We start from the raw sequence: 26,464 nt of genomic DNA on the forward strand, positions 1-26,464 counted from the left end.
GGAGGTCCAGTGCAAAAAACAGCAAGAAGAGATCGAACAACTCCGTGAGCAGCTCCTCAAAACTCAAAAGAATCTTGAAGAGGAAGTTGCAAAGCGCAAAGATCAGGAACAAAGAGCCAACTGTGAGCTCACTGAGCTGAAAGACAAACTCAGCACCAGTGAGGCTCTTTGTGAAAAAAATGATTTGAAGGCGCAAAACTTAAAAGAAAAGCTGGAGAAAACCAAAGCTTCCCACCAGGAAATCGTGGAGCAAAACCTGGAGAACACAACAATCCCCAACCAACTCGGGCAAACAGAGGAAGAAAAGATCACACTTCAGGAGTTTTTGCTGTCTCTGCAAGAGACAATAAAAAAGCAAGAAGACCAGTCCAACGTTGCCAATCCTGAAAATTCTCCAGCCCGAAACGAGACACTCCAGGAGAAACAGCCAGAAAAAGAGGAGGCCAGCGCTACCAAACCAGAAAGTCCAGAGGCCCGAGATGACCAAGTGCCAAAAGAAAAACCAAAAAAGAAAAAGAAGCGCAACTGGTTTTGGAGACTATTCACTTAAGTGCCTTCCACTCCGTCTCCTATAAAATCACAGTAATATACAACTAAATATTATCAGTCACTTCCAGTGCCAAAACACCCATTTAAAAGCATATTTGCTTTAATATTTAGTTGTGTATAACTTTGTCATCGGTCGCGGCAGATGGCCACCCCTCCCTGAGCCTGGTTCTGCCGGAGGTTTCTACCTTTTGAAAGGTAGTTTTTCCTCCCCACTGTCGCCAAGTGCTTGCTCATAGGGGATTGTTGGGTTTTTTCTTTAGTTCAGTTCAATTCAGTTCATTTGTATGTAAATACTGTTGGATTTAATTGAACTGAATTAAAGAAGATTTTTAGGAGACGGCGTAATCACTGAGTGAACCAGGGTATTATAACATCTTACCCATGAAAAACTACCATCAACCAATCAAATAAACAATTGGATTTAACAAAACATCTGAAGTGTGAACATTTTGTCTCATTTAAAACATGTGAAAATGTCCAATTATAACAACCTAACAGCAGAAATAAAAACGTTTACATCCTGGTTGAAAACATTGTTCTGTGAATGATATCCACTGTGTCTGTGCTGTTGATGCCTTTTGAAAAAAAAGTCTAAAGTATTGTAGTTGAGTACAGCTCCAGGTTTTGTACAGAGCACTATCCATTTGCTGTAACTTTACTCTGCTATCTCATCAATAATGAATTTGATCATCATCTGTTCCCTGAATGCAATTGACACCCTCTTCTCAACGAGAAGCCTGGGCTCGGGTGGGCCTGAGTGTCCTGGAGGTACTTTCCCTGCCGGATACACGGGTGGCCAGGTCGTGTGCCTGGCGGGACTGTTGAAAAGTTATTAGCTACATTTGCAAAGCCCTTTATTAAAATATGCTCTCATGACATTCTTGTTTGTCGGACGGTGGTCAGAGCTATCAGTGGCTGATGAGTGGGACATGATATGTGACCTCTCGGGACACTGGGGAGGGAGCCCGAGTTAGTGTCTTGGGTTGAGAGATACTGACCTCAATAAACAGTTTGAGGATCTGCGGCTGTATGGTCTGGACACTCAGGTGAGGAGAGGAGCTGAGCTGGAGACATCTGACAGAGGCCCTGGTACAGAAGATCTTAAACTCCCAGTTTGAAGTGAAGACAGAGCTGAGTGTAAAAGCAAAGATCTCAATTTACTGTCTGAGCTACGTCCTTATCTTCACCTATGGTCATAAGCTTGATTTAAAGATTGAAAGAATGAGATCACGGATACAAGCAGCAGAAATAAACTTCCCCTGTCAATCTTTTCTGTTCTGCGAGAGCAGACTTTTTTTTTATTTATTTATTTTTTTAAGTAGAGCAAATATATAACTGTGCTTTAAAGAATATGATTGTTTCCTTGCATGACAAATGGAGATGAGTTCTCCGTCACAAATGGTGTGGTCACCTGCAGGTTGAAGGTCATTGCAACTCCAACCCACATCCACTGCTACTGTACTTAAAAGAAGTTAGGACAACATTAAAGACTTTGTTCAGGTAATTGCATTTGGATCACCTAAATCATGCCTGGACTGACAAACAAATCATCCTTATAGATGTTACAACATGCCAAGCTTCTGTTGTTGAATGCAGCAACCAGCAATGACACTGGACTGTCATTCCTACCGGAGAATTGTAGTCTGATTGCATTACCAGAAAGTAACCATTTCAAACATTGAGGACAGCTATCTGGTTGTTCAGTCTGACATCACTAGCCGTGTCTGGACCTAAACTCCGCTGCAGGTCCATATATCAAACGATCACTATGGCATTACTGAGAGTTGAAAAACTGTCTAAAGTCTTTCATCTTTAATAAAATGATCAGCGTTCTGCTCTACCAGGTGTAACAATTGAGTTTAACATCCAGGCATCCATGAAAACGGAATTTATGACATTTAACGGAGTTAAAAGTTAGCAGGGAGTTAGCTCGCTAGCTTCTATCTAAATACAATATAGCATGTCCTGACTGCGGGGTTTTGGAAACAAATTAAAACGTACAGCTCTGTTATCACTTCCAGCATAAATGAAGACAGAAAACTAAACAGCAGGGACGTTTGTAGGGTTACTGAAGTTGGGCTAACTGGTATATAATGATGTGCTACGTGACCGCTAGCGGCTATGTTAGCATAATATAAACAAGATAACTTTTTTTCCACTCGATAAAAGTTAACGTGAGTGTTCTCGGTGGTCAGGAACAAATGTAATCGCATGGCAGGATGCTGTAAAAGGACCAAACTTCAGCCAGGAGAACAACTGAGATAATCCATCCACAATACGAGGTTAGTCATTCATATACTGCTGCATGGACTGGGCTGTAGTTACATCCTAAGGTTTTAAAAACTGATCTTAAATAAATGATTAGCGGTAATAAAAGCCGAGGGAGGTCAACAGTGATCACTGACTGTTTTAGGAGCTTTTTGAGATTAAATAGAAGAAAATACATAACATTAAACATGTTAACAACACAAAAGCCATATTAAACGCAGACTACTTTAGGCCCAGAGGTAGGATTCGTCACGTCATCACTGAACTAGTACCTTGTACTTGGATAGTACTAGTACCTTGGAATATCACAGGCAAATGGCAACCATGAAGAGGCCGCTTGGCAAGCTGCAACCACCAAACACCTGCAGAGAGTAAGGCGACTTCTGAGGAGTCAGCCAAATGGGGTGGACAAGATCCAGGACAACATCTACACCCTGCTGTTCGTCAGATACCCTGCTGGGACAAGAAGTTGGCCAAAGGAAGCAATAAAGCCACTGACCTTATCATGCATAGAGGGTTTCAAAGCAATAAACAGCCAAGTTTATAAGGGTGCAGGCTGACTGAGATTAACTGAAACAACAACAAAGCAGTTCGGTCAATATTAAGATATTTTATTCCCATACCATTTATACTTCAGGATCAAGCCAAATACAAAAAAATAAAAATACAAAATAATTTGTTCCTCCTGTCCGTGTTGTGCACATAGCAGCAGGGCGTCTGTTCCTTTATCTTTCACAGAGACGATTCATTCAAATACATCTTTCATGTCAGTTTTAAGATTTCATATTAATATCATATTTTATCAACAGACATGAGGCTAAATATTGCGTTTCAAGTCAGTATAAATAACTCAGAAAGGCATTCGATTACTACGGAAGGAAGAAAAGGTACAAATGTGGGTCCCACACATAAGGCAGAACTGGTTCAACATCACCACCATCTCAGCTGCACCTGAGAATACTGCTGATGCTCTGGTGGCAATTCAGGGTCCCTTTTATCACACAGCTTAATGGAAAAATTCAATGACTCGGGTGTATTTGTAAGTGTGTGTCAGAAGTGAATGTGATGAACAAGTGAGGAAAAAAGGGAAGGAAACACTCCAGATTTACCTCAACAAATCCAGAGGTAGATTGACCCACAGTGTAGGGGGAAGTGGAAACTTACATGACACTGTAACAGTCAGTTTACATTTCCCCAGTACAACCTTCAACTTCTTCATTGGTTCATATGTTAGAAGTAAACCTGATCAACCACAACAGGATCAGTGCTAAGGTCACATGATGCTACATAAAACACCTTTAAACAGGCTTTAGTAGGTCAGCTGTTTCCTGGGTTAGCTTTCCACATATTTAATACGTTTGTACTCATACTCAAACTGATTCATTCAGTTTGAACAGAGAGCACACCGACACACACACATTACAGTTTTTAGTCAGACATACAGCTCAGTAATCTCACTGCTCCATTCAAACACTCTTCACAGCCTCCATTTGTGATGTTCTTGTGCTTTTAGTTGTTCAGTAGTAATTTTGCCAGAGACTGGAGGACCTCCCTCTTCTCATACAGATACATCTGGGTCTCCCACAGCATGTCCACCAGGGCTGCGTCGCTCACCTCATCCAGCATCACCTCCTGAGATAGTTGGGGACTCAATCTGCACACAATGCAATGGACACAGTGATTAATAAACAAAATAATGATAACTAACTGTGCAGAGAGACATGCTAAAGATAGTAAAGAAAGACTAAATGCAAAAAAAGGGATAAATAAAAACAACAGGAAAAATCACCATTGCTGCTGAAGAGCTTTTGGAGCTACGTTCATGTTTCTTTTCCACTGTAGGCTTGCTTACAAGACAATGCTGAACCACATGGTACAACAGAAAAAGAGTGTGTGTGCTAAACTGATCGACTGCAGTGTAAACCTGTTATTTGGTACTTTATGAGTTTCTAACAGAAGTGAAACTACAGCATTTGGTCTCAGGTTCTCACGTGAGTACAGCGAAGAAGACGAGATGCAACATAACCTCATGACCTTGTGACACTTTACGATCCTTTTTATCACACAACTTAACGGAAACACTGACATCAAAATTTATATGTATGAACTGATATCATATTTATAAACACAAACATCTACCTATTTAATGATGCACACGGTTCTCTGTAGGGACCAGTTCTATTTATATTCTACATGCTCCTCTTAGGCAGGCATATTATACATACTTCTATTGCTATTTAAATGATGTGCACCTTTATCTATCCATGAAGCTAAAAGACACAGCAGTTAGTTCCACAGTGCCTCTTTTACCTCCTCTTCCTCCTCCTCCCCCTCAACAGCAAAAAGCCGCCCCTCTCCCTGAGCCTGGAGATTTCTTCCTGTTAAAAGGGAGTTTTTTCTTCCCACTGTCAGCAGTGGTTGTTCATAGGGAGTCATAAGATTGTTGTGGTTTATTATCTATTACTGTAAAGTAATTTACCTTATAATATAAAGTGCCTTGATGTGGCTTGTGATTTGATGCTATATAAATAAAACTTAATTAAAACCAAACTGAATTGAAATGTCATAACTACATCCATGAAAGTAATTTATAATGTGACAAAACTGCAGTCATGTCATATATAGGTTGGTGATAAATGTCCTACTTCTAGATAACTGACATGCGGCAGATTTGATCACTGTGACAGTTCACATGAAATGTACGTGTGAATCAGTTTATACAACTGTCTGCATTTAATCAATAGTTATTATTAATCTCTGGCTCTCTTCCACAGCATGTCTTTGTTCGGTCTCATCCACTCAGCCCCTATGTGAGTTTGATTTTAGTGCAGGTTTCTTCCTGCTTGCTCATAGAGGGGTCATATGATTGCTGGACTTTCCTCTATTTTCTGTATTATTGTAGGGTCTTTACCTTACAATATAAAGTCAAATCACAACTGTTGTTGTGATTTGTCAACATTTGAATAAAACTGAATGAAATTGAAGTAAACACTCAGTCTTACAGGAACTCCTTTTAAACCCCTGCAGATGAAGCGTCTGGGAATAAGAAACAACTACAAGCATTCTAAGATAAACGGATGAGAGCAAGTTGGTACAAATACAGAGAGGCTGAGAAAAGAGGATGCATTAAAAAAGAAGCAAAACTAACACGTGTGTCGTTTCTGACCTGTGGTAAATGGTGTCGATCATTTCACACCACGCTCTGGCCCTGTCCACTGCACAGCCATCAGAGTCTGTACACTGTGCAGTGAGAGAGACGTATTTATAATGAGCAAGAAAAACATGCTTTAACAAATGTTTTTGTTATTAGAACACCAATACATGCACAAATGTCAAATGGAATAAACACAAATAACAGATTAAATAAAAATAAGTAATCAGGGCACATTACAGCAATGGCCAGAGTTAACCACTCACAGACATAAACTGAAAAATGATGCACTCACACAGTCCACCAGCATTTTGCCCAGCTCTTTTGCTCCTACAAAGGACTTGGCCAGCTCCAGTGGGTTGGAGGGTCGGAACACATCCACAGAGCTCACCACCACCTGAGGAGGTTTACCTGGAGACACACAGGAGCACGCGTACAAAATGATAAAGGGGAGGGAGACTTCAAATAGAGACACTGAACTCCAGCTAGTTATTCACAATGTGATAGGTATGCATTCCTGTGTAGCTCTGATACAACTGATATATACACCCACTGGCCACTTAATTAAGTACACCTGTTCAACTGCATGTTAACACAAATATCTAAATCAGTCAAACACATGGCAGCGATTCAGTGCATTTAGACATGATCAAGATGAACTGCTGAAAATCAAACTGAGCATCAGAATGAGGAACAAACTTTATTTGAGCGACACAGATGTTGGTGCCAGACAGGCTGCTCTGAGCATTTCAGAAGCTGTTGATCTGCTGGGATTTTCCCACAAAACCGTCTCTAAGGTTTACAAGAGAATGGTCAACTTAGTATCAACTAAGGTAATTAAGAGCATTTCTAAACATAAAACATGTCAAACGCATGGGCTAAAGCAGCAGAAGACCACACCAGGTGTCCTTCTATCAGTTAAGAACAGCAAACTGAGGCTACAAGTCACCAAAAATTGACAACAGAAGATTAGAAAAACAGTACCTGGTCTGATAAGTTTCAAATTCTGCAGCAACATTTAGAGTGTTGGGTCAAAATGTGGCATAAAAAACACAAACGTCTGCACTGCTACTGGTCGTGCAATGGTTTCAAGGACACTTTCCCGGCACTCTTGGGCCCCTTAGTGCTAAATGACATCATTTAAACACCACAGTTACCCGACTATTGTTGCTGAGCGTGTCTATATTGTATGTCTATGTGGTTCTTTATCACCCCACTGTACCAATCTTTTGAAGGCTGTATCCAGCAGGATAATGTGCCATGTCTGGTTCCTTGAACATGACATCATTTATGTGCATCCAACCAATCTGCAGCAACTCTGTGAAATCACGTCAATATGGACCCAAATCTCTGAGGAATCCTTTCATCACCTTGTTGAATTTGTGCCACACAGAATTAGGGCAGGTCTAAAAGCAAAACAGAGTCCAACCCAGTACTAGCGATATATACCTAATAAAGTGGCCAGTGTGTGTGTATATATCAGTTTACTTTGCATTTAATGAATATTAAAGACACAGAAGAAGAGATATGACTCACATAATTTAACATTTTGACACACAATTACTTGGCTCACCTGTTCCAAGAGAGACCACTATACCCAGCTTCTTTAAGTCCTTCTCACGGCCCTAAGAGACACACGTGCAGAGAAGAAGTCACGAACAAATCCATGTGGCTTAACGTCCATTAAGTGCATAAAGGAAGGAAAGTGAATAGAGCTCCGGTTGCCTACCTCTGCTTTTAAGGCCTTATTGTACTGATGGACTTCTGTCATGGCATCTAGTGTCGGGTTAATGGCCAGCAGCCCTCCATCCAGAAAGCGCCCCATTGGTCGGAAGTAGGTGGGAGCAGCGCCGCTGGAGCGAGCAGCTCGCCATACAAGTTGTTCTGATATGAACACAAGGATATAAGTAAGAAAGTCATGCATAGTAAATGCAATTACACTGTTCTGAGTTCATAATTATCACTTCCGGTCTGTCTTTTTCACGACTTTCCAGGACTTGGTCCTGTACGCATACACACACCTTCATCTGTCACCTTCCTTATCTTTCTGGGTGGCTCTTCTGTGTATCCTACTATCAACACATCTTCATCCTCCCAGCCTGTAACAACAACACGGCTGGGACTCACACACAACACAGGACACGACTCCTTCATGAACAGCACACACAGTCTCAGTTTCAGTGTTGTGCTCACACACAGGCTTAGTTTTCAGCTTTTATTGCCTCAGTGAAGTGAAAGAACATAACCCTCACATTAAAATATGAGCTCTGAAAATTCCTTTGGTGCCATCCAGTGGTATGTTCAGAGCACTTCACTATCCCATTTAATACATTTGACATTTGAGGGCTGGTGCTGTAGCCGACAAACACAGGTGATATCTGACGTGCCTTGTGGGATGGTGAGAGGCTTGAATGTGGCAGTGGTGGTGTATGGGGCCTCTCTGGAGACGGATGGAGGGTCATAGTTCCTGAATATATGAAGCTCGCCTGGATGTCTGTCTGCCAGAACACTGGTCACCATTACCCTGTAAAGAAAGAAAGAAGTGAAAGGATGTTTGCCTGTTCTCCTTAAACACCTGAAAATTTGAACAGCAGCATTTCAACCAAATTACAAAAATATTTTTAAAACCAATCTGGCTTCAGATGTATTATTTTAGTGTTAAGAGAGCCATGCTACACATATCTAAGCAAGTCAGTACCTTTTTTTAATTCTCAGGAATTGAACCTCGGAAAAAAATTAGGTGACTCAATTTAACACATCAGGGTAAAACCAGCTCAAAGTTTTAAAAACTGACCAATCACAGCAAAAGAGTGGGATATTTAAAGCTTTTATATGACACTGTTAGCACCAGCAGAAACTGGGGCGACTAAATTCTTAGTCGAGTAAATAAGGAAAAATCTTTGGCTAATTGATTAGTATAAAACCTAAGAAACACTGAGGTCTGAACAATGACAGACTTAAAAGAAGATCCAGGCTGCATTAACAAATTTCTGGTGCTTTTCTATAGCAATGGAAAAGCTGCAGCGCCATCTTGTGGCAGAGGGCTGCATAACATTTAGAACGCAACAATTTGTCATTCTCTCTGTAAGCGTGACAGGTCGAAAAGTTATGAATGAATTATAATAAAACTTTGTAGGAGTGTAGAGTGGGTTCATGTTAATCACATTTGACCTCTGACCTCGCCTTCAATGTAAAACTCAAGGTTAAAGTGATAATAATTCTATTTAGAGCTATTTATAACTGTTTATTACCGCCATTGTCAGTATTGACAACATATAAATATATAGGGAATGGTATATGGGGATTGTAAATATCATGTTACTGTCTCTGACGTCTTCTTCGAGGTCAGATAAGTTCAAACTTTCATAAAATGTCAATTTTCTTAAAATGGTGTTTAAAATTCTGCTGCCTTCGTTTGTATTGGCATTACTTAGGAAATGATTCTGCTATATGGGGATTCTAAATGTCACACTATAGTTACCATTTAAATATCATGTCACATTTGACCTCTGACCTCACTTTTACGTATCACATCTGCCTTTGTTTCACTTTGTTTCACACGATGATGAATGAGCTGCTAGTTGGTTAGAAATAAACTGCATTATAATATTATATAATAAGCTCAAGTTATTTCAGCTATTTACAAATCAATACCTATTATCTATTGCCTGCTTGTACACAATGTTTTAATAGAAGATACATTACTCTTTGCTTAAAAGTAAATGCTGCCCAGATGACGAGCAGCTTGGGCAGAGGTCTGCAATTCTTTTGAATTTTAGCTTTTTCTTGGCATTTTTCTGCCTATTATCACATTCAGATATCTACCTGGGGAACTTTATGTCAGTCATCTTGGTGTTTTCTCCAAACTCTGTTTTGAGGAAGTCCTCTAGCGGTGCTGATTCATAGGGTCTTGATCCTTTGAACACCTGCTCCTTCATCCTAAAGTACAGGCAGCGCAGGTACTCCATGGATTTACCTACACATAGAAGAAGTGTCATTGTTGTTCTGGTGCTATGTGATGAAAACTCAGCACTGGAAAAGAGAACACAAACACATCGTGGATTATAGCCAGAGCCAGGATGCCTCCCGTGCTCGTGCCAGCTACCCAGTCGAAGAGCTCTCTGGTGGGTCTGCCCGCCTCCTTCTCCAGAGCGATCAGCATCTGGATCAGCACCAGGCCTTTAATACCGCCACCATCAAGACACAGCAGACTGTCCATCCTGTCGGATGGCCAAGACCAATATGATGAATTTTATCCAGCCAATCACTTGCATATCCAACTTTTTAGATCCTCTGGAACAGAGCAGAATCCTCGAAACAGAGTTTACTGAAAAGAGTCATGTGACCAGCAAAACCAAACATCACAACACAGAGAACAGCAAAATAAAACAAAGCAAAGTAAACCTGGAGAGAAAGGCCTTAAACGCATGCAGGTCAAAGCCCACAAATGGTAAAGAAATCAAGGAGGGCAGAGGCTTTCAATGCATACTGAACAATGGCATTACTACACTGTGAAACCTATTATTGTGCAGCACAGAACAGCAGAAGTGCTTTGACCCTGGATTCTTTCTAAAAGTGAGCTGTGGGTGTATCAGTTATACACTTTACAATAATATGAATTATTAATATTACATTTGTATTAAAGTGGTTTTAGAAACACTTTCATGGTGAGTTTATGGCCACAGTCACATTGTCAGTGTGCATGTGTATCTCAATCTGAACACAATATGATTATTTTATAAATGATGGTCCCACTTAGAGTTAAATAGACAGTATAGATAAAGCAGAGTATGATTTAGGATGAAGTATGAGGAATATCACATCCACCTGTTACCGTCACATCCACTTTGAAAAAAAGACACATAGTTACTGTGGTGTAGGTAAATATGTGTCATTGTTACAGCACAGTAACTATACAGAACTATGATAACTGTAGGTAAAGTCACAACGGCCATGTCTGTCTTATATATTCAGTGTTTGCCTACAACCTTCTGTGTGTGCTTTGATTATGGGTAAGTAGTAGCAATAAAGGCGCGTGATATGTTATACTCACTTTCTCGTTTCCATTTGGGGGCCGTCTATTTCAGATATGCCTCTGCTCATTGCACCCACTGCAGCCCCCACATACAAGATGTCCTCAAATCCTAAAAGCCAATCACAACAGCTGTTGGTACAGGAGCAAAACATGACATCACATTTGTGCATAAACTAAACTAAACTAGGAAAAAACGGGGTCGGTTCGATCCCCGGGCTCTCTGTCCTGGTCGTTGTGTCCTTGGGCAAGACACTTTACCCTACCGCCTACTGGTGTTGGCCAGAGGGGCCGATGGCGCGATATGGCAGCCTCGCTTCTGTCAGTCTGCCCCAGGGCAGCTGTGGCTACAACCGTAGCTTGCCTCCACCAGTGTGTGAATGTGAGAGTGAATGAATAGTGGCATTGTAAAGTGCTTTGGGTGCCTTGAAAAGCGCCATATAAATCCAATCCATTATTATTATTATTTTAACTTAAATATGAAGGAACACTTGAATCCAGCTCTTACATTACGTTTACAGCGATTTAAGATTATCCTAAATTTGATCATTAAATATATAATACAGAAAGAATGATCTATAGCTAAGAAAAGTAAGGGTAAAAAATTGACTGACAACACAAACTCGAATATTTGAAGTGACAGAAAAATGGAAATGGAGAAGCATGAGGGAGGAGCAGGGGTGAGGGGGTGGTGGTGTTACCTATGCCTTGAGGCTTGACCTTCTTGGAGATGGGAGGAGGAGGAGGACTGCCGGGGGAGGGAGGGAGGCAACGCTGTACTCCTACACTACACAGCAAGTCCAGCAGTATCTTTCTATTAGGACCTTTCATGTTAACACACAAACACACACACAGAGCAGCAGCCAACAAGTTAGACGTGCACACACGCCACAAAGATGAGAGACGGAGAGAGATGAAAGGAAGAGAGAAAGCAAGAACATAAGCAAGCTGTTAGCAATTATCATGCATTTTCAAAATCAGTAAGTCAATACAAACTTAGTTTACTCCCATTTCTTCTTTGTGAATGGTTTCCTGCACTGTCTATGTATTTGAAAGCAAACATCCATTAGCTGGCTCAATTTAGCCGTAACATGCTCTGAGCTTTTCTAAGAAATCAAAGTGAAATTTTAAATCTTTGTCTTTGTCTCCAGCTTTCTGCCAAAAAAGAAAGTGATCAGAAAAATAACAGTAAACAGCTGCATATATCAACAGAAAGAAATTAGAAACTGTTTTTATTTCCTGTGGGATGACTAAGGCTACGTTCACACTGCAGGCAAAACCGCATCAAATCTGACTTTTTTGACCTTGTGCGACCCATATCCGATCATGGTATGACAGTGTGAACGGCACAAGTCCGATATTTTCAAATCCGATCTGGGTCACTTTCGTATGTGGTACTGAATCCGATACATATCCGATGTTTTAGAAAGCGACTGCTGTTTGAATGGTCATGTCGCATTAAATCCGTCTTTTACGTCACTGACACAAGACAGACAACAATTATCAGCGCCGGAGAAGACATCGCGAACACTTCCCGGCCATCCAGTGTAGATGTCAGTGAAACTGTTGGAAAGACAACGTTGGAGAAACGTGAACATTTTATTTGTACTGTATAATCTGCAGATTATCTGCAACTAGCCTTTGAAGCACCGCTCCTCTCTAAAACAGCAATAAGGATAATTATTAGGCCATATGTAAATAAAAAAATAACTTTATAACTTAAAGCAAAATTGGAAAACGTAAAGTCCGAAACAAGTCTTTATATTAAAGGCCATCAGTCAAACAATACTGTTGGGTCTAAACAGAGCGCGTTGTGTGTGACGTCTTCTTTTGCGCATGCGGGCCGCAAAAGAAACTAGAGCGCGTTTGCTGTCGCATTTTATTTGTAGTGTGAACAAGCAGACAAAAAAATCGGATTTGATCAAAAAATCAGAATTGAGCATTAAGACCTGCAGTGTGAACGTAGCCTTAGAGTTAGTGAGTTTATTTGTATGCTCTTTTCCATTTTCTGCTTCTGTGGACCAAAATCTAACCTAATCTAATCGGATATTTCACTAAAAGGCAGTAAGGCCAAGATGCTGCAATACTGCATACTGCAAAAAAAAAAAAAAAAAAGCATGATCACAAAGTTTAACTGACTATAAGCAATAACTAATATTTTTTCATTGCTTCATAGTGATAAAGCAATATATCTGTAACAGGAAGTGTTATCATATCATATAATATTAATACATAATGGGATAAAGTGGCAGATTATAAAACCCTTAATTACGGCTCCAACACAACATGCAGACTAATATCATCCACAGTGGACACATGCTTTCAAATCAGACTACATGAGATCAAACAGGGTTGTTAGGTCAGGCACATTAACTCCTAATTTCACTGTTAACACCACCAGTCCAAGCTCAGACTTCTATGTTCTTTATATGTTTAAATGTTTCGCTTTAACCCCCCATCTCACTCTCTCTCTCTCTCATTACCTTTGCTGGTGCGTGCAGCGATGAGTCCAGGTGTCTCGCCCAAATCATTGTGAATCTCCACATCTGCACCAAACACTATTAGAGCTTTGATCAACTCTATGTGGTCCATCTGAGCAGTCACAACAAATGAGAAGAGGTTTTTTTTAAGGATATGGAACAAAGGATAAAACAAAAAAATACAACCTCAATTCCAAACAAATTGGGATGCTGGGTAAGAAGTAAATAAAAACAGAATTTCTGAGTTTCTCAGAGGTGAAGATGGCCAGAAGTTCCCTAATATGGAAAAAATGTGTTTATAGAGGAAATCACTGATTGGGCTCAAGAAGACTTCCAGAAGTTTTTGTTGAAACTATTACATCTGGAAAGGTTCCACGAATGCTGGAAGGTGCTAGCAGGTTTTAGAGCAACATACGCTTCCCTTCAACAAGGCAATACTAAACCACCTACTGCAATTATTACAACAGCATGACTTTGTAGGAGAAGAGTCCGCTGAGCTGGCCTGCCTGCAGTCTGCAGGACTGTTGAGCAGCTAGAATCCTAAATCAGACAACAGTTAGACGTCCAGCAACTGGTCTCCTGAGTTTTACGTACTGCTGTCAAAACAAGAGGGGCTGCTACTCGGTGATGTCGCAACAGTTTTTAAGATGTGTTGCTGCCATTAAATTCAAAATAAGCAAATGTTTTTCTTAAGCTGGCACATTTTCACAGTTTAAACATTTAAAACATAAATTGTCTCACTGTTCTATTTTGAGTAAAATATGATTATCAGATTTGCGAATCATTACATTTTGTAGTTAGTTACATTTCACACAGCATTGAAGGTTTTTTGCAGTTGTATTTGAACAATCAGTACTTGTTGCAATAGCTTAGCTGGGTTTGTACCCCCATTGTGAAAAACCTCAGTTATGCAGCTCACATTAAAATAATACATATTTTTTAAAATGGAAACACTGTGGCAATTCAGACAGCATTTCTCTAACCATACATTTATGCAGTGCTTTATGCTATACGCACTATTAACCTCACATGGCCAATTTACAATCACCAACTAAGCTACAATGCACATCTTTGGTCTGTGGGAGGAAAGCACAGGGAGAATATGTAAGCTCCAGATACAAAGCACCAGCCTGCCAGGACATTTGAACCAGGAATCGTCTTGCTGTGAGGCGGCAGTGCTAACCATGTGCCCACAAACAAACATTTGATGTTGAATAAGAACTCATCAAAACAGACTGGAAAGAGATTTTGCAGTGTGAACACGCTGGCTGTAACACAGAGCATGACCTCAGTTTTCTTTATGAGTATTGCAATCTGATTTCAAAGGTGCTGCGTTCTACAACTCCCGTAATCTCACAATGTCTTGCAAAGTAACCTTTCTCTTTTCTCCTCATGAACATTTTGCAGATCGTATACACACCTTCATGGCTAAGTGCAGAGCTGTGTTTCCATCCTGGCCCCTCAGGTTGGCATTCGCTCCGTGGGTGAGCAACACCATAGCCGCCTCAAAGCGACCCTTCTTGGTCAAAATGTGCAGAGCGCTCTCTCCGGTCTTACTGAGGTAGTTCACTTCACAGCCACACTCTAACAGCATGCGACACATCTATCACCCAGACATGAAGACAGAAAGAAACATGAAGTCAAGTCTCTAGCTCCGTGTTAATCCCTCGCAGATGTGCTGATTTGAGAGACCAGAGGACGCACAGCCATCACTGGCAGGCGGCTAGATTTACTCAGGATTAAACTCAGTGTGAATTTCTCAGGATGTTTGCAAGAGTAATGCCAAAACTAAACAAACCATTATGAATTTTTACACAGCACACGACGTAGTGTTTCTAACCTCAGCAGTTTTAGCCCAGTGGAGAGGCGTCCCTCCATACAAAGAGTCCTCTGCCTGGAGCTGGTTTGGATCTGCTTTGAGGATCTCCTCCACACAACTAACAGATGAACACGAAATTAAAACAAGAATATTAAATATGTACTACATTCTTTATTATAGTGTAGAGAAGTCACATATTACAGACAGACAGACAGACAGACAACTTCTAGAGAACCGGTAAAAAAGGAGAACCAGAGAAGCTGTTCCCATTTTCAGTGTTCTTTAGTATCGTGCAGTAAAACACAGACGCACAATCGGCCAATTTTGCTCATCTATAGACACAAAAATAACTCATTGTTCCTCCCACTCACCCCTTCTCGCTGTATTTCATGGCGCTGTGGATGGGGTAACCTGTACCGCCAATGATGTCACACTTGGCCCCACCTCCTAACAGGGCCTTGACAGCCTCCACTCGGCCTGTACGGCAGGCCACATGGAGCGGCGTCTCTCCGTTCTTATTGAGTTCGTCCACACCAGAGCATAACCGCGAGCAAAGGACCTGGATGATGAGAGAAAGGTGAGAACGAAAACAGCAGGAAAAGTGGAGAGAGGGAGAAATCATTTTAATGTGCACTTTAGAGGGTCTGAGGTCTGACTCTACCATCTTGCTTTAGCTGAGGCTCACCTGGATGATTACCGTAGAATCCTGCTTGGCAGCGTAGTGGATCGGTGTCTCTCCGTTTTGGTCTTTGATGTCAGTGCGAGCTTGGCTTTCTTCCAAAAGCTCCTTCACACATGTGGCGTCAGCTCGCCCACATGCCAGATGCAGCGGCGTCTGGCCTGATGCGTCCCGAGCATTGATCTGACTGGAGATGCAAAGATTTTGAGCTGATGTTGTGGGAGCTCTGCACCATGAAGCACCGCAGAGGCTTTCTGTGTGCTTTAGTCAACAAACTTTCCTAAGCTTCTTTTTATTTCCTAAATTCTTCAGCTATATGTTTTCAAGTCATATCAGTAAAGCATGAGAGCTGGGGAGAGGGGGGGTTGTTGTTTTGTTTTTTAAGCAGACTTGTGTTATTATTGCTTTGGTCAAGGAAGGACTGCCTTTTCCTGTTTTTCCTCAGCAACTCATTTCACTTCGGATTTCCTTATTATGTTATTCTCGTATCCAGACCGTGTCCGTCCAGTCTCTCTGCCGCTTATCCTTTTCAGGGTCGCGGGGGCGCTGGAGCCTATCCCAGCTGTCTTAGGGCAAGAGGCAGGGTACGCCCTGGACAGGTCGCCAGTCTGTCACAGGGCTAACACAGGCACACTGACAACCATTCGCACTCACATTCACACCTACTCTCCAGATCGTGTCTTTTAAGTTAAACTTCCCAGCAACGCTACTTGTAGAGGATGGTTTTCAGGCTGAATCAGAGACTTTTTTTGTGAAACTGTTAGAACTAAATATCCACTAATAGACTAACTGAATCAAGTAGCTTTCAATTTTACCTCAAAATTACTCAAAAGTCACATTTTTTATTAATAAGACAGAAACTTTTGCCAATAAGGGAGCAATTTAAAAAATGCACAAGAAAATGAGTGAAAAAATAAATGACTTGTATCTAATGAGCTATAAGCTTCGATAATACCATAAGTGCTTTGAGGCAACATTTCTATAAACCAATTAAATAATCAATACCATCTGTTGCACTGGATTCATTTAGCTGGCACAGACTTCCTGACTAATGAGTTACATCTCTCTTCATTCGGCATTATTCATCCACCCATCAATCAATACCATAAACACGAAGATGCAACTGTGAGACGTACTGCTGTCTGATATTTCACTCACTAAAAGGCCAATAAATACAAAATAATCACAGAAACCCAAAAAAGAATATCAATTTGGCTTATCTTACCTCTGCACATAGTTATGTTTGAGACACTCTCTCAGGCCTGTTTCAACAGCAATGTGGGCAGAGCTCCAGTCTGGGTGAGCACGGATGCAGTCCACGATTGGCTGTGTCGACTCACACTTCAGAAGAAGCGTTTCATAGAAAGGTCGAAGTTTGAGGGCGTACTGTGGGAACCAGTTCATGGCATCTTCCTCTGACACCACCTGAAACAGCCTGCAGGCAATGCAATGATTACAAGAAGAGGAAATGTGGATAGATTACCAAAGGTTCTGCTAATGTGGTACCAATGAACTAGTAGATAAAGAATAAATAATAATATTTCTCCTCTGCTAAGAAAAACAATTCAAAAAAGCTTCAAGCATTAGTGTTTAAGACGTTTATTCCTTTTATTTCTTTGCTGCTTTAGCTTCCAAAAGTTCCTTTTAATGTTTTTTTACATACTATACATAAATAATATTTTACTTTTGCTTTCAACATATCCACAATCAATCCTTTGCTTGTGTCTCAAACCATCTCAAACCTCACCTCTAGTTTCTCTCCAAACCACTCAACCTTAGCTGTCTCTCTGATACACTCATCTCTAATCCTGTCCCTCCTGGTTACTCCCAACAAGGATCTGGTTTGCGCTAGTAAACTAATAATATTTGACATGTCTGGTATCAGCTGAGGCCAATGCTAAGACCTTCTTTCTATCTTTCTTCAAACCTGCCTTTCAGATCTGTAGCCAAGCAGCAACATCCCGAGCTGAAAAGTTATGCCAGCGCAGATCTGCCAAACTCTGCAGCTCCCGGAGTGGCAATATGAGGCCAACTCCAAAAGCAGGTCAACTCCCTTATAAGCTCATGGACAACTTTAACAGCAGAAAGAAATAAACATGTTTACAGCTGGGTACATCAAATGCTTTGGTTTCTATGACTAATCCTTTTCACGACAACTGTTCAAGTTAAAGTGAAGACTTGTTAAGGGTTAAAGTTAGGGGTAAGGCTACCCTGATTGTCAATTGTGACAACACAGGAGATCTCCTGACCTCTGCTCATAGGAATAACAAACCTGGACCTCTCAGCTTGTTTGTGTTCTTTGATACTTTAGGGGCATTTGTAATGGAATTACCTGACAGGACCTATATGCTTTTTGTAGTGGTAACAGATTGTCCAGATAATCCCGACTGATACTCTCTGCTTTCATTTTTATGACTGAAGTTGTAACATTTTACTTGAAATGTTACTTAGCACTAAATAGCAAATATACATGTACTTTACAGATGCAACTTCCCAAGCAAGATTGCTAGTACTAGTTTATAATTTAGTACTCCCTCCTTGTGTCTACATAAGGTCAACTCTGGTGCACAAAAACCAACAACATGCCTCCCAAAATGCTAACAGTGAAGGCTGAAAACAGGGTTTTGCAAAAAAAATGGATGATGTCATAGTTACTAGCATATCACATGATTGCTACAAAGCTTTATAGCTGATAAAATAAAAGGCATAGCCTTAGCTGCCTGTTTGAGTAATGGTGATGTAGGCTAAACCAGTAAACCAGTAAGATGACACAGGATGAAATGAGCAACTATGCTAATAAAAGCAACTAAAGGTGCAAAAGAAATGTTTTTGCAGCTGACACTGAACTTTCACACCCATGTCAGAGTCACACAGAACAGTGTATCTACGTGATCAACACAGACCTCAAAGCCACATTCGGTGTCTCTGGGCAGAGAAGGAGACAGTCCCATGACTGACTGTACTTGTACAGAACTATGCGACCCTCCTCTTTTAATTTCACTTTCCCTCCTCCTCCATAGTCAGACAGCGGCACTTCTCGGACCCGGTAAGGGTTGGTGAAGAGGGTTGACACAGAGGAGACTGTGTCCAGCAGCCGCCCTAGGAACTGCATCGTTACCTGGGAAGACAAAGGGGAGGCTGAAACAAACTACAGCAGCCTGTAGTATTGCTGTCAACATTAATGAATGATTTATTCCACCCCAGGAGCGCATGTTACCACTGAACAGGAGCGACATGTGCAATATCTAAGAGATACATACATATAATACTTATTGTTTCTATTTTGTGGAAATACAAGTGAAGTAGCTTGCGGGTATAAATAAGCGCTATATTACAGTTATTATTAGGAACTGAGTGAAGGTTAGCCCACTCACCACTTCCTCTGACACTCCAACACCTGCTTTGTTGATATGAACACTGAGTATAAAAGAGGCTAGTTCTCGTTTGAATTATAAATAAGTGGCTCCATTTATGCTGCTCATTCACGAGTTTCAGCTTATCTACAATCAGCCAGACAAACTACCAAGGCTAAAAAGCCGCAGACGGCGAACACTGAGCGAAACACCCTAATCGTTCATGGGTTTTTTTAATCGCAAACTCATTTAGAGCACACAGAGTACAGTTAGTGGGCTACTTGTGAAGTGCGGCTAATCGCATTAAGCAGTAAAGACGCAGCCTGCTGCTGTCTGCTTACCTGCTAGCTGCTCTCTGTGCCGACTACCTGACTTCTGACACATACATCAACAACCGCCGCCCTGCAACCAACCCTGCAAAAGAATTTGATCGACGTGTGTTTAACCAATCACAGCTTAAGAACGTGAAGGAGCTTGGCAGAAAAGGCGGGGCAAAAATAAAGTCACACCAACAACGACACGACTTTTGACCGACCAATCAACGACATGTGAGGATTTCAACAGTATTATATAATTGACTTCAGGCACGTGAAGTAATTGTTTGCTTTAGAAATAAAAAAGCTAATTGTTTAAATTTAAATTGTGTTTCCACACAACTCTGGTCTGTCGAATTAATTCGATTAAAATACATTTCTTCCTATTTTTTTCCCCTTTTTCAATTTTTACCAGTCTTTATCCCTAAGTCCTTCTTTACAACCCTTGATTCTAGAATTTCCTCCTACGTTTGGAGGGTAAAAGACCTCAAGTAGCTAATATGCATTTACAGAAACCTAAGACTGAAGGGAGCCTGGCACTCCCTAGCTTCCGCGTTTGCTATTGGGCTGCCAATATTTGCTCCATGGCCTACTGGTTAAAATCTGGGAAGGTTGTGGGCCACACCACTTGGCTAGCAATGGAGTTTGACTCAACTCAGGGTATGTCTCTTGCCTCCTTTCTGGGTTCTTCTCTACCTTTGTCAATTGACAACTTCACATTCAGCACTTCCTCCGGGTGTGGGCTCAGTTCAGGATGCAGTTCAATCTCAAGAATTTCTCACTTCAAAATCCTATCTTATTAAATCACCTATTATTCCCTTAAGCTTTGGACAACTTGTTTTGGGTCTGGTTTAGAGCAGGTATTATTTACTTTAAAGATATCTTTATACACAACTAGACTAGCATTATTTGATCAGCTGTCAGCAAAATACACTCTTCCCAAAACTCAATTTTTTAGATATTTACAACTCAACATTTTTTGCAATCCAACCTCTCCAGTTTTCCAGAAGCTCCAGCTACTAAGTTACTGGACAAGCTCCTTAGTTTGCAACTATCAGGCAAAGGTATAATCTCCCGCATCTATAGCAAACTGTGCAGGATAACTTCAGCTCCCTTTGAAGGCCTTAAATCCACATGGGGGAAGGAGTTGGGTATATCTATGTCAGATGACGTTTGGGATTCTGGTAAATTCTATGTCACTCTGCACCCGCCACTCCCAATTCAACTCACACAACTCACAATTCAAAGTAGTTCATAGGGCCCACTTGTCTAAATACAAATCAGCTAAGATTTATCCTGGCTCTATCCCTCGCTGTAACAGCTGCGGGTCTGATGATGCCAATCTAACCCACATGCTTTGCTTTGGACCTGCCCTGACTTGGTAAATTTTTGGGAGGCGGTTTTCTACACTCTGAACAAGGCTACTGACCTGAAACTGGCTCTCAACCCCCTACTTGCTCTCTTTGGTACAGTGGGTGAGGATGATAAGTATATCACTGGGGCAAAACGTTGGGTGCTGTCCTTTGACTAACAGAATTGCTCATCCCACAGAGGTCTGATGACCTACCACTCTATAGGTTTTACTGTGTTAATGTAAATGTGAAGCTCAGCTAATTTCTGTGTGGTTTGCAAAGATAGGTTTTCTTGGAATCAATCGCTCCTCCGTTTTTCCGTTTTGTTCCAACGTGAGAAGTTCTGTTTTGTATTCAGTGTAACCAGTTTTTATGTTTCCCTTGGGTTTTTTTTTCTTTTTTGTTAACTGTACACAGCAAATTCAAAAGTGTTAAATTTTTTGGTGTTAATAGTCTCCTTGCAAAAGTAGAGTTAATTTTACTCTAAGCAGAGTCACATTCTTTTAATGTAACTCTGAGGTGTAAAATGATAGTAGTTAAAATCGAGTGTTAAAAATGAGTGTTTCTATTTCAAATCTGGAGGTGTTACAATGGAAACATTAACTCTTGACCTCTTAACTCTGAACTCCTAGAGGGGCTATGACACCAACAGAGTAAATTCACAGACTCCGCCCCCAGCACGGCTCCAATCGAAGCTGAAGTGAAGCCGTTTCAGAACATTTTGCTCTACATATTTGAGTTGTTTGCCATGCTTGGTAAGTCATTTTTTCAAAGATTGTTTCAATTGTTATTAGCTTTTACTTCTGTGGCTCTTTGGAGTTGATACAAAGCTGTGTGAAAGGCATTAGCCATGTTGCTCGCTGATAGCATAATATTCTGTTTTAGCTAGCTGAAAGGTATTGTTTGCGGGCAAATACCACAGCCTTGAAAAAAAGCTTGCATGTGAATTTTCAGTCAAACTTTTGGTCAAATACACCTAAAACAATGTCTAGAATGTGAAATGTTGGTATAATGGTGCTACTTGAAGCCTGAAAACGATCGCCCATAAAAATAAAAATAAAAAAACGAGCAAACAGCAGTAGCAGATGTCCTGACTCGATTCTACGGTAGCATTTAGATCCCTCCAGAGTTTTGTGCACACGGTTTAGGTAAAAATGAAAAAAGTTGAGGTTTTACATTTAGTTCAGTATTACCTGTTGCCTGTGTCTTTGTCTTTTGGGAAAATACTTTACACAAGTAATGGCTCAAAGAGGATTCCTTTTTTTTTTTACTGTGCTGCAATTGTTTACTGGATTATTTGTGCCGTTAATTAGTGTCAACTAATTTTTATTCAATCTCCACACAGGATATGCTTGTGAAGATGGAATATGGGGGAGAGCAGAAGTGCGTTGAAGTTCCACAAAGGGATGAATGAAGGACATGCATATTGTATTGAAGAAATAAGTGTTGAGAATGCTGTTATTTGCATTTACCATGTCAGACCTTTTGATAAACAAAATTCTAATGAAAGTGAGAACATGTATACTGTTACATCTTTCAGAAAATGTTTTGAAATTGTGGTGCACAGTTCAGAATAAATGTTTTTCAAAAACCATTGCATCTTTTTAGTAAATGTTTATTTCCAAAAGAAATTTCTAGAAGTTCAGAACAGTAAAATTCCCGCTTTTTAGAATGAATTAGAAGATAACTCTTACGTAGTTAAACTAAAATACTCTTTGAGAGTTAATATATAAACTCTTAACACCAAGTGTTAAATTATCAACTCCAGACAGATTTGGTGTTTAACACTAAATCAGAGTTAACGTACCAACTCTCCAAAAAGAGTTAAATTAACACTCTCTGGTGTGGACCCATATAGACACTTTAATAGTGTTGAAATCAAATCCGACAGTGTTAATTTGGACATGCTGGATTTGCTGTGTATCCACAATTGCTCAATAAAAATATTTTGAGTAAAAAATTTTGTTTCCATTTTGTTCATTTTTCTCAACAAGGCTCCCTTAAAGGCAAGACGACAGACTGATGTAAAGGAAAGTTTAGCTTGAACATAAGCTACCAAATAACAGTCATGTGGTATAAAACTGTTATTATTATTATCATTATTAAGCAGTTTTAGTTGTCAGCAAGTCCTTGGTTCAAACGCTATTGTAAAACATACCCCACAAGAAGCTTAAGAGTACCATGACTGTGTCATAAAATGTGAACCTCTCTTTGGCTTTCAGTAAGCTTCAAAACAGCATGTTTATCACACCAGTGACCTGTTCTTATTGTTTGTTTTTCCTTCCAGAAAAACCTGACATTCACACCAGCCTCCAGCATATATCGCCTTTGTTTTTGAATCCTCGTGACATTTTGGCTTTTGCCATCTTTGTTTTGTTTTGTTTTTTTCTATGAGAGATATGATCATGTTTGAAGAAGAGTTTAGAGTTTTCGATACTTACACTTAAACCGTGCTTATAACAGGGTGTACTTATCAGACGAGTTAAAGTGAAAGCCCTGAGTCTTTCAGTACAATAACAAGCTGAATGAATTGTGACAAAGTCAGCTTTGTCCCTCCCTTAACAACACTCCTTCAATTACACAATACTTAAAGCCTGAACACAAACCAGTCACATATACATTGCACACAAAAAAAATAAAAAAAAGTTAAGGGAGCATGTGATTATCACATTATAACAGCAACTCAGTTAAGTTTCGGGGATATCAGTCAATCCTCTCAGGAATAACAAGCCATTGAGAGGCAACAACAAGGCATAGATCATTGCCCTGCCCTTATCTTTCCTGACTGATCTTTCTCTACTTTTGTTTTTTGTTAGTGTCCTTGTTACTGCTGGTAGAACAACGGCACATTCAGGTTGCACAGGTAGCGCAGCTCCCATTTTAGGATGGCCTATCTATACGTGCCACTACAAGAAGGTTTGCTGGGTCTCCATAGTCTTAATAGTGTAGATGAGATCCCATTAGGCATGAGGAGAGCTGGATCAACCCACCAACGACACGGGTGTCTGCTCCTTTGCGCAAGGAGGAACAGGAAGAGTACTGCAAGAGTCTCCGGTGGGACACTCATGCATGTTTCCAAACTGTCAGATTTAGATTCCTTGAGGGTCTCACAAGGTCACAACATCCTTTAGTTTTGACCTTCCGGTTCTATATAAGCGGAGTTCAACAGATGGGTTGAGTCTCCTTAGTCTCCTTATATTGTGCTCATTTACAAAGACTCATTCAGACTGATGGCAATATGTTGGCAATTTGTTTGCATTTATAACTTTGACAACAATCATTTGCAAGACTTCAGCAATCCCTCTTAGAGTGATTACAGTCAATCCAAGTCAGACTGCACTGTTTGCAGAGAGGTCGCCACCTATCAGGTGACCTGTGCAATCCTCTTGTGATCCAAAGTGGCCGTGAAAGTGTAAACTCGTCAAGCTATGGGCAACCAGGTAATCACCACAAGTTGCAATCAGTGCAGAATAGAAAATACAAAATAATACAATACAATCACCAATCATACAGTCTTTTTTTTTTGTGTAGATTCAAGAATGTTGCTGTGCTGTTTTTACTTATGTGACTGAGCCATTAGTTTGCACTGAATTGGGATGAAGCTTTATCAAGCTAAGTGTGTCCAGTGTTGGATGAGTTTTCGGTTAAGCCCGTTTAATGTGAGTTTGCTCAGCTAATGCTGGATGGATCATGTTGGATGATATGAGCACTCTTGTTCCTAGCATCCAGCAACTTTTTAAGTGATTTAATAAAATATCAGTATGTTTTGAGCCTGTATCAAAACAATCTTGCCATGCAAAATATTGCCATATATGGCAATATTTTGCATGGCAAGATCACTGCAACTCTTAGCAATCGTCATCAAATGAAACAGTGCTGGGAGTTTTCTCCTTGTTGACTTTGAACATTCACTCAGCACAAGTGTCAGTGTGCCATTTTCATCTCTGCCAGGTGACTTACAGAATGCTCTGGAAATGAACAAAAGTTTTACAGATGTGCATTTTCAGGATAAAGTGCTTCAGCGTGTGTCTGCTATATCTGTCAGCAGTGTCAAATATGAACTTGAGGATGTTTTTGTAGTTGGCCATGTACACACTGAAGCCATACCTCAATTCTTTAAAATCAAGTATATTTTGAATGTTGATACTTGTTGGGTATTGTATGGGAAACTGTTACTTCCTTGCACTTATGAATGTCATTTCCATGCTTACCAAGTGGCAGTTGACAATGACTCGATCCTGTTCAATCCAGGAAATGAATTAGACTTTCAAGCTCTAGACACCTATTTAGTTGATGATAGGCTGTTTGTGTCCTTGAGGTATTCTGTGTGACGTGATTGCAAGAACTTTTTTGTGTGTGTGTGTGTGTGTGTGTGTGTGTGTGTGTGTGTGTGTGCGCGCGCGTATGTATGTATGTGCGTGCGTGCGTGCTTGTTGAAGTAGAGCAAAACATTTGTGTGGACAGTTTTTTAAATACATGCCATCTCTGTGATCCGTCAAAACATTGTGTTCAGGTGTTTAATGTCTTTATGTGATTGTTTACTTTTTTTTTTTTTTTTAAATGAATGTATTTTTCTTGACATGTCCTATAGCAATATGTAATCAAGGATGTATTCCTGTGGTTGTTTAAGTGCTTTGATGTGATTCTATTTTCGAAAATAAATGGTTAAATAACCAAATATTTTGGACTATTGGGGGTACATTTTTGTCTCTTTAGGTACGAAATAGGTTGTCGCTGGGGGGGTACCCTCATAGGTACCCTATTGTACCCTTTTCAAGAGAACATTTCTGTACTATAGTTTCAAGGTACATTTATGTCTTAGGAAAGTACATGATTGTACCTCAGATGGTACAACTTCATAAGGTACAAAAATGTACCAAGCCTAAAGGGTACAGAAATGTCCTTCAAAAAATAACACCCCCAGCGACAAGCATTTGTACCCTTTTTGGTACACTTTGGTACCCCTATTTCTGAGAGTGTACTATGCTGTATCGATTCCCCCCCTACTACTACTAATTGTTTCATAAATAGCTTCTTGCCTTAAACCAGAGGGAATTTTTAACTTGGAGGACTAATGTTTTGCATTCAAACCAAATGCCGAACGTTTATTTTATGTTTATGATTAAAATAATTAAATAAATAAATACATGTTTAACAAAGTAATGTAAATAAAATTTGTCAATTTCATGGCATAGAAGGGAATTTTCGTGGCTTAGTGGGACGCTTGAAAAGAGCCATTGATTAAATTGTCCACTGGTTCAAATGTGTGACTGAATACTTGAATAAGGCAAATATTATTAAACCAGTTAACATTATGAAGTGTAAATATAAATACAATGTAAAATTCCGATGACCTTCGGTGTTAAAACATTTGTATGAAGTCTAATTAGGTCTGTAATAATTTAATTAACGTTAATAACCTTTTCGTGTCTTTTGACGCTGATGTTTAAAGCTCAGAGCCGCGCGG

At 40.2% G+C, this 26,464-nt stretch overlaps 1 protein-coding gene across 5 annotated transcripts; it reads right to left on the reverse strand.

Annotated features, from left to right (window-relative positions):
- Positions 1 to 3,407: 3,407 nt before the first annotated feature.
- Positions 3,408 to 19,766, reverse strand: pla2g6 (phospholipase A2, group VI (cytosolic, calcium-independent)). Of its 5 annotated transcripts, XM_026171789.1 has the most exons (19): positions 19,673 to 19,754; positions 18,882 to 19,096; positions 17,204 to 17,413; positions 15,985 to 16,165; positions 15,671 to 15,858; positions 15,321 to 15,417; positions 14,901 to 15,083; positions 13,484 to 13,592; positions 11,702 to 11,824; positions 11,022 to 11,112; positions 10,025 to 10,188; positions 9,794 to 9,944; positions 8,356 to 8,492; positions 7,990 to 8,067; positions 7,698 to 7,852; positions 7,542 to 7,593; positions 6,264 to 6,379; positions 5,984 to 6,057; positions 3,408 to 4,471 (listed from the first exon to the last, which is right to left on the reverse strand). In XM_026171789.1, the coding sequence occupies exons 2-19, from the start codon at positions 19,088 to 19,090 to the stop codon at positions 4,327 to 4,329; spliced, it is 2,463 nt and encodes an 820-aa protein (XP_026027574.1). In that variant the 5' UTR covers positions 19,091 to 19,096; positions 19,673 to 19,754; the 3' UTR covers positions 3,408 to 4,326. The 5 variants fall into 5 exon arrangements, with proteins under 5 accessions (XP_026027574.1, XP_026027576.1, XP_026027575.1 ...); XM_026171791.1 differs by lacking the exon at positions 11,702 to 11,824 and having other exon boundaries at positions 19,673 to 19,753; XM_026171790.1 differs by lacking the exon at positions 7,990 to 8,067 and having other exon boundaries at positions 19,673 to 19,753.
- Between the last annotated feature and the right edge of the window lie 6,698 nt (positions 19,767 to 26,464).

Source organism: Astatotilapia calliptera, chromosome 6 (genome assembly GCF_900246225.1).
Source record: "Astatotilapia calliptera chromosome 6, fAstCal1.2, whole genome shotgun sequence".
Taxonomy (NCBI): domain Eukaryota; kingdom Metazoa; phylum Chordata; class Actinopteri; order Cichliformes; family Cichlidae; genus Astatotilapia; species Astatotilapia calliptera.

Coding starts and splice junctions, on each gene's coding strand:
- pla2g6 (XM_026171789.1), bottom strand. CDS start 19,090: ATGCAGTTCCTAGGGCGGCTGCTGGACACAGTCTCCTCTGTGTCAACC. Junction 15,859..15,984: donor ATTCTACGGTAATCATCCAG/GTGAGCCTCAGC, acceptor CTCATCATCCAG/GTCCTTTGCTCGCGGTTATG. Junction 15,418..15,670: donor ATGAAATACAGCGAGAAGGG/GTGAGTGGGAGG, acceptor TTCATCTGTTAG/TTGTGTGGAGGAGATCCTCA.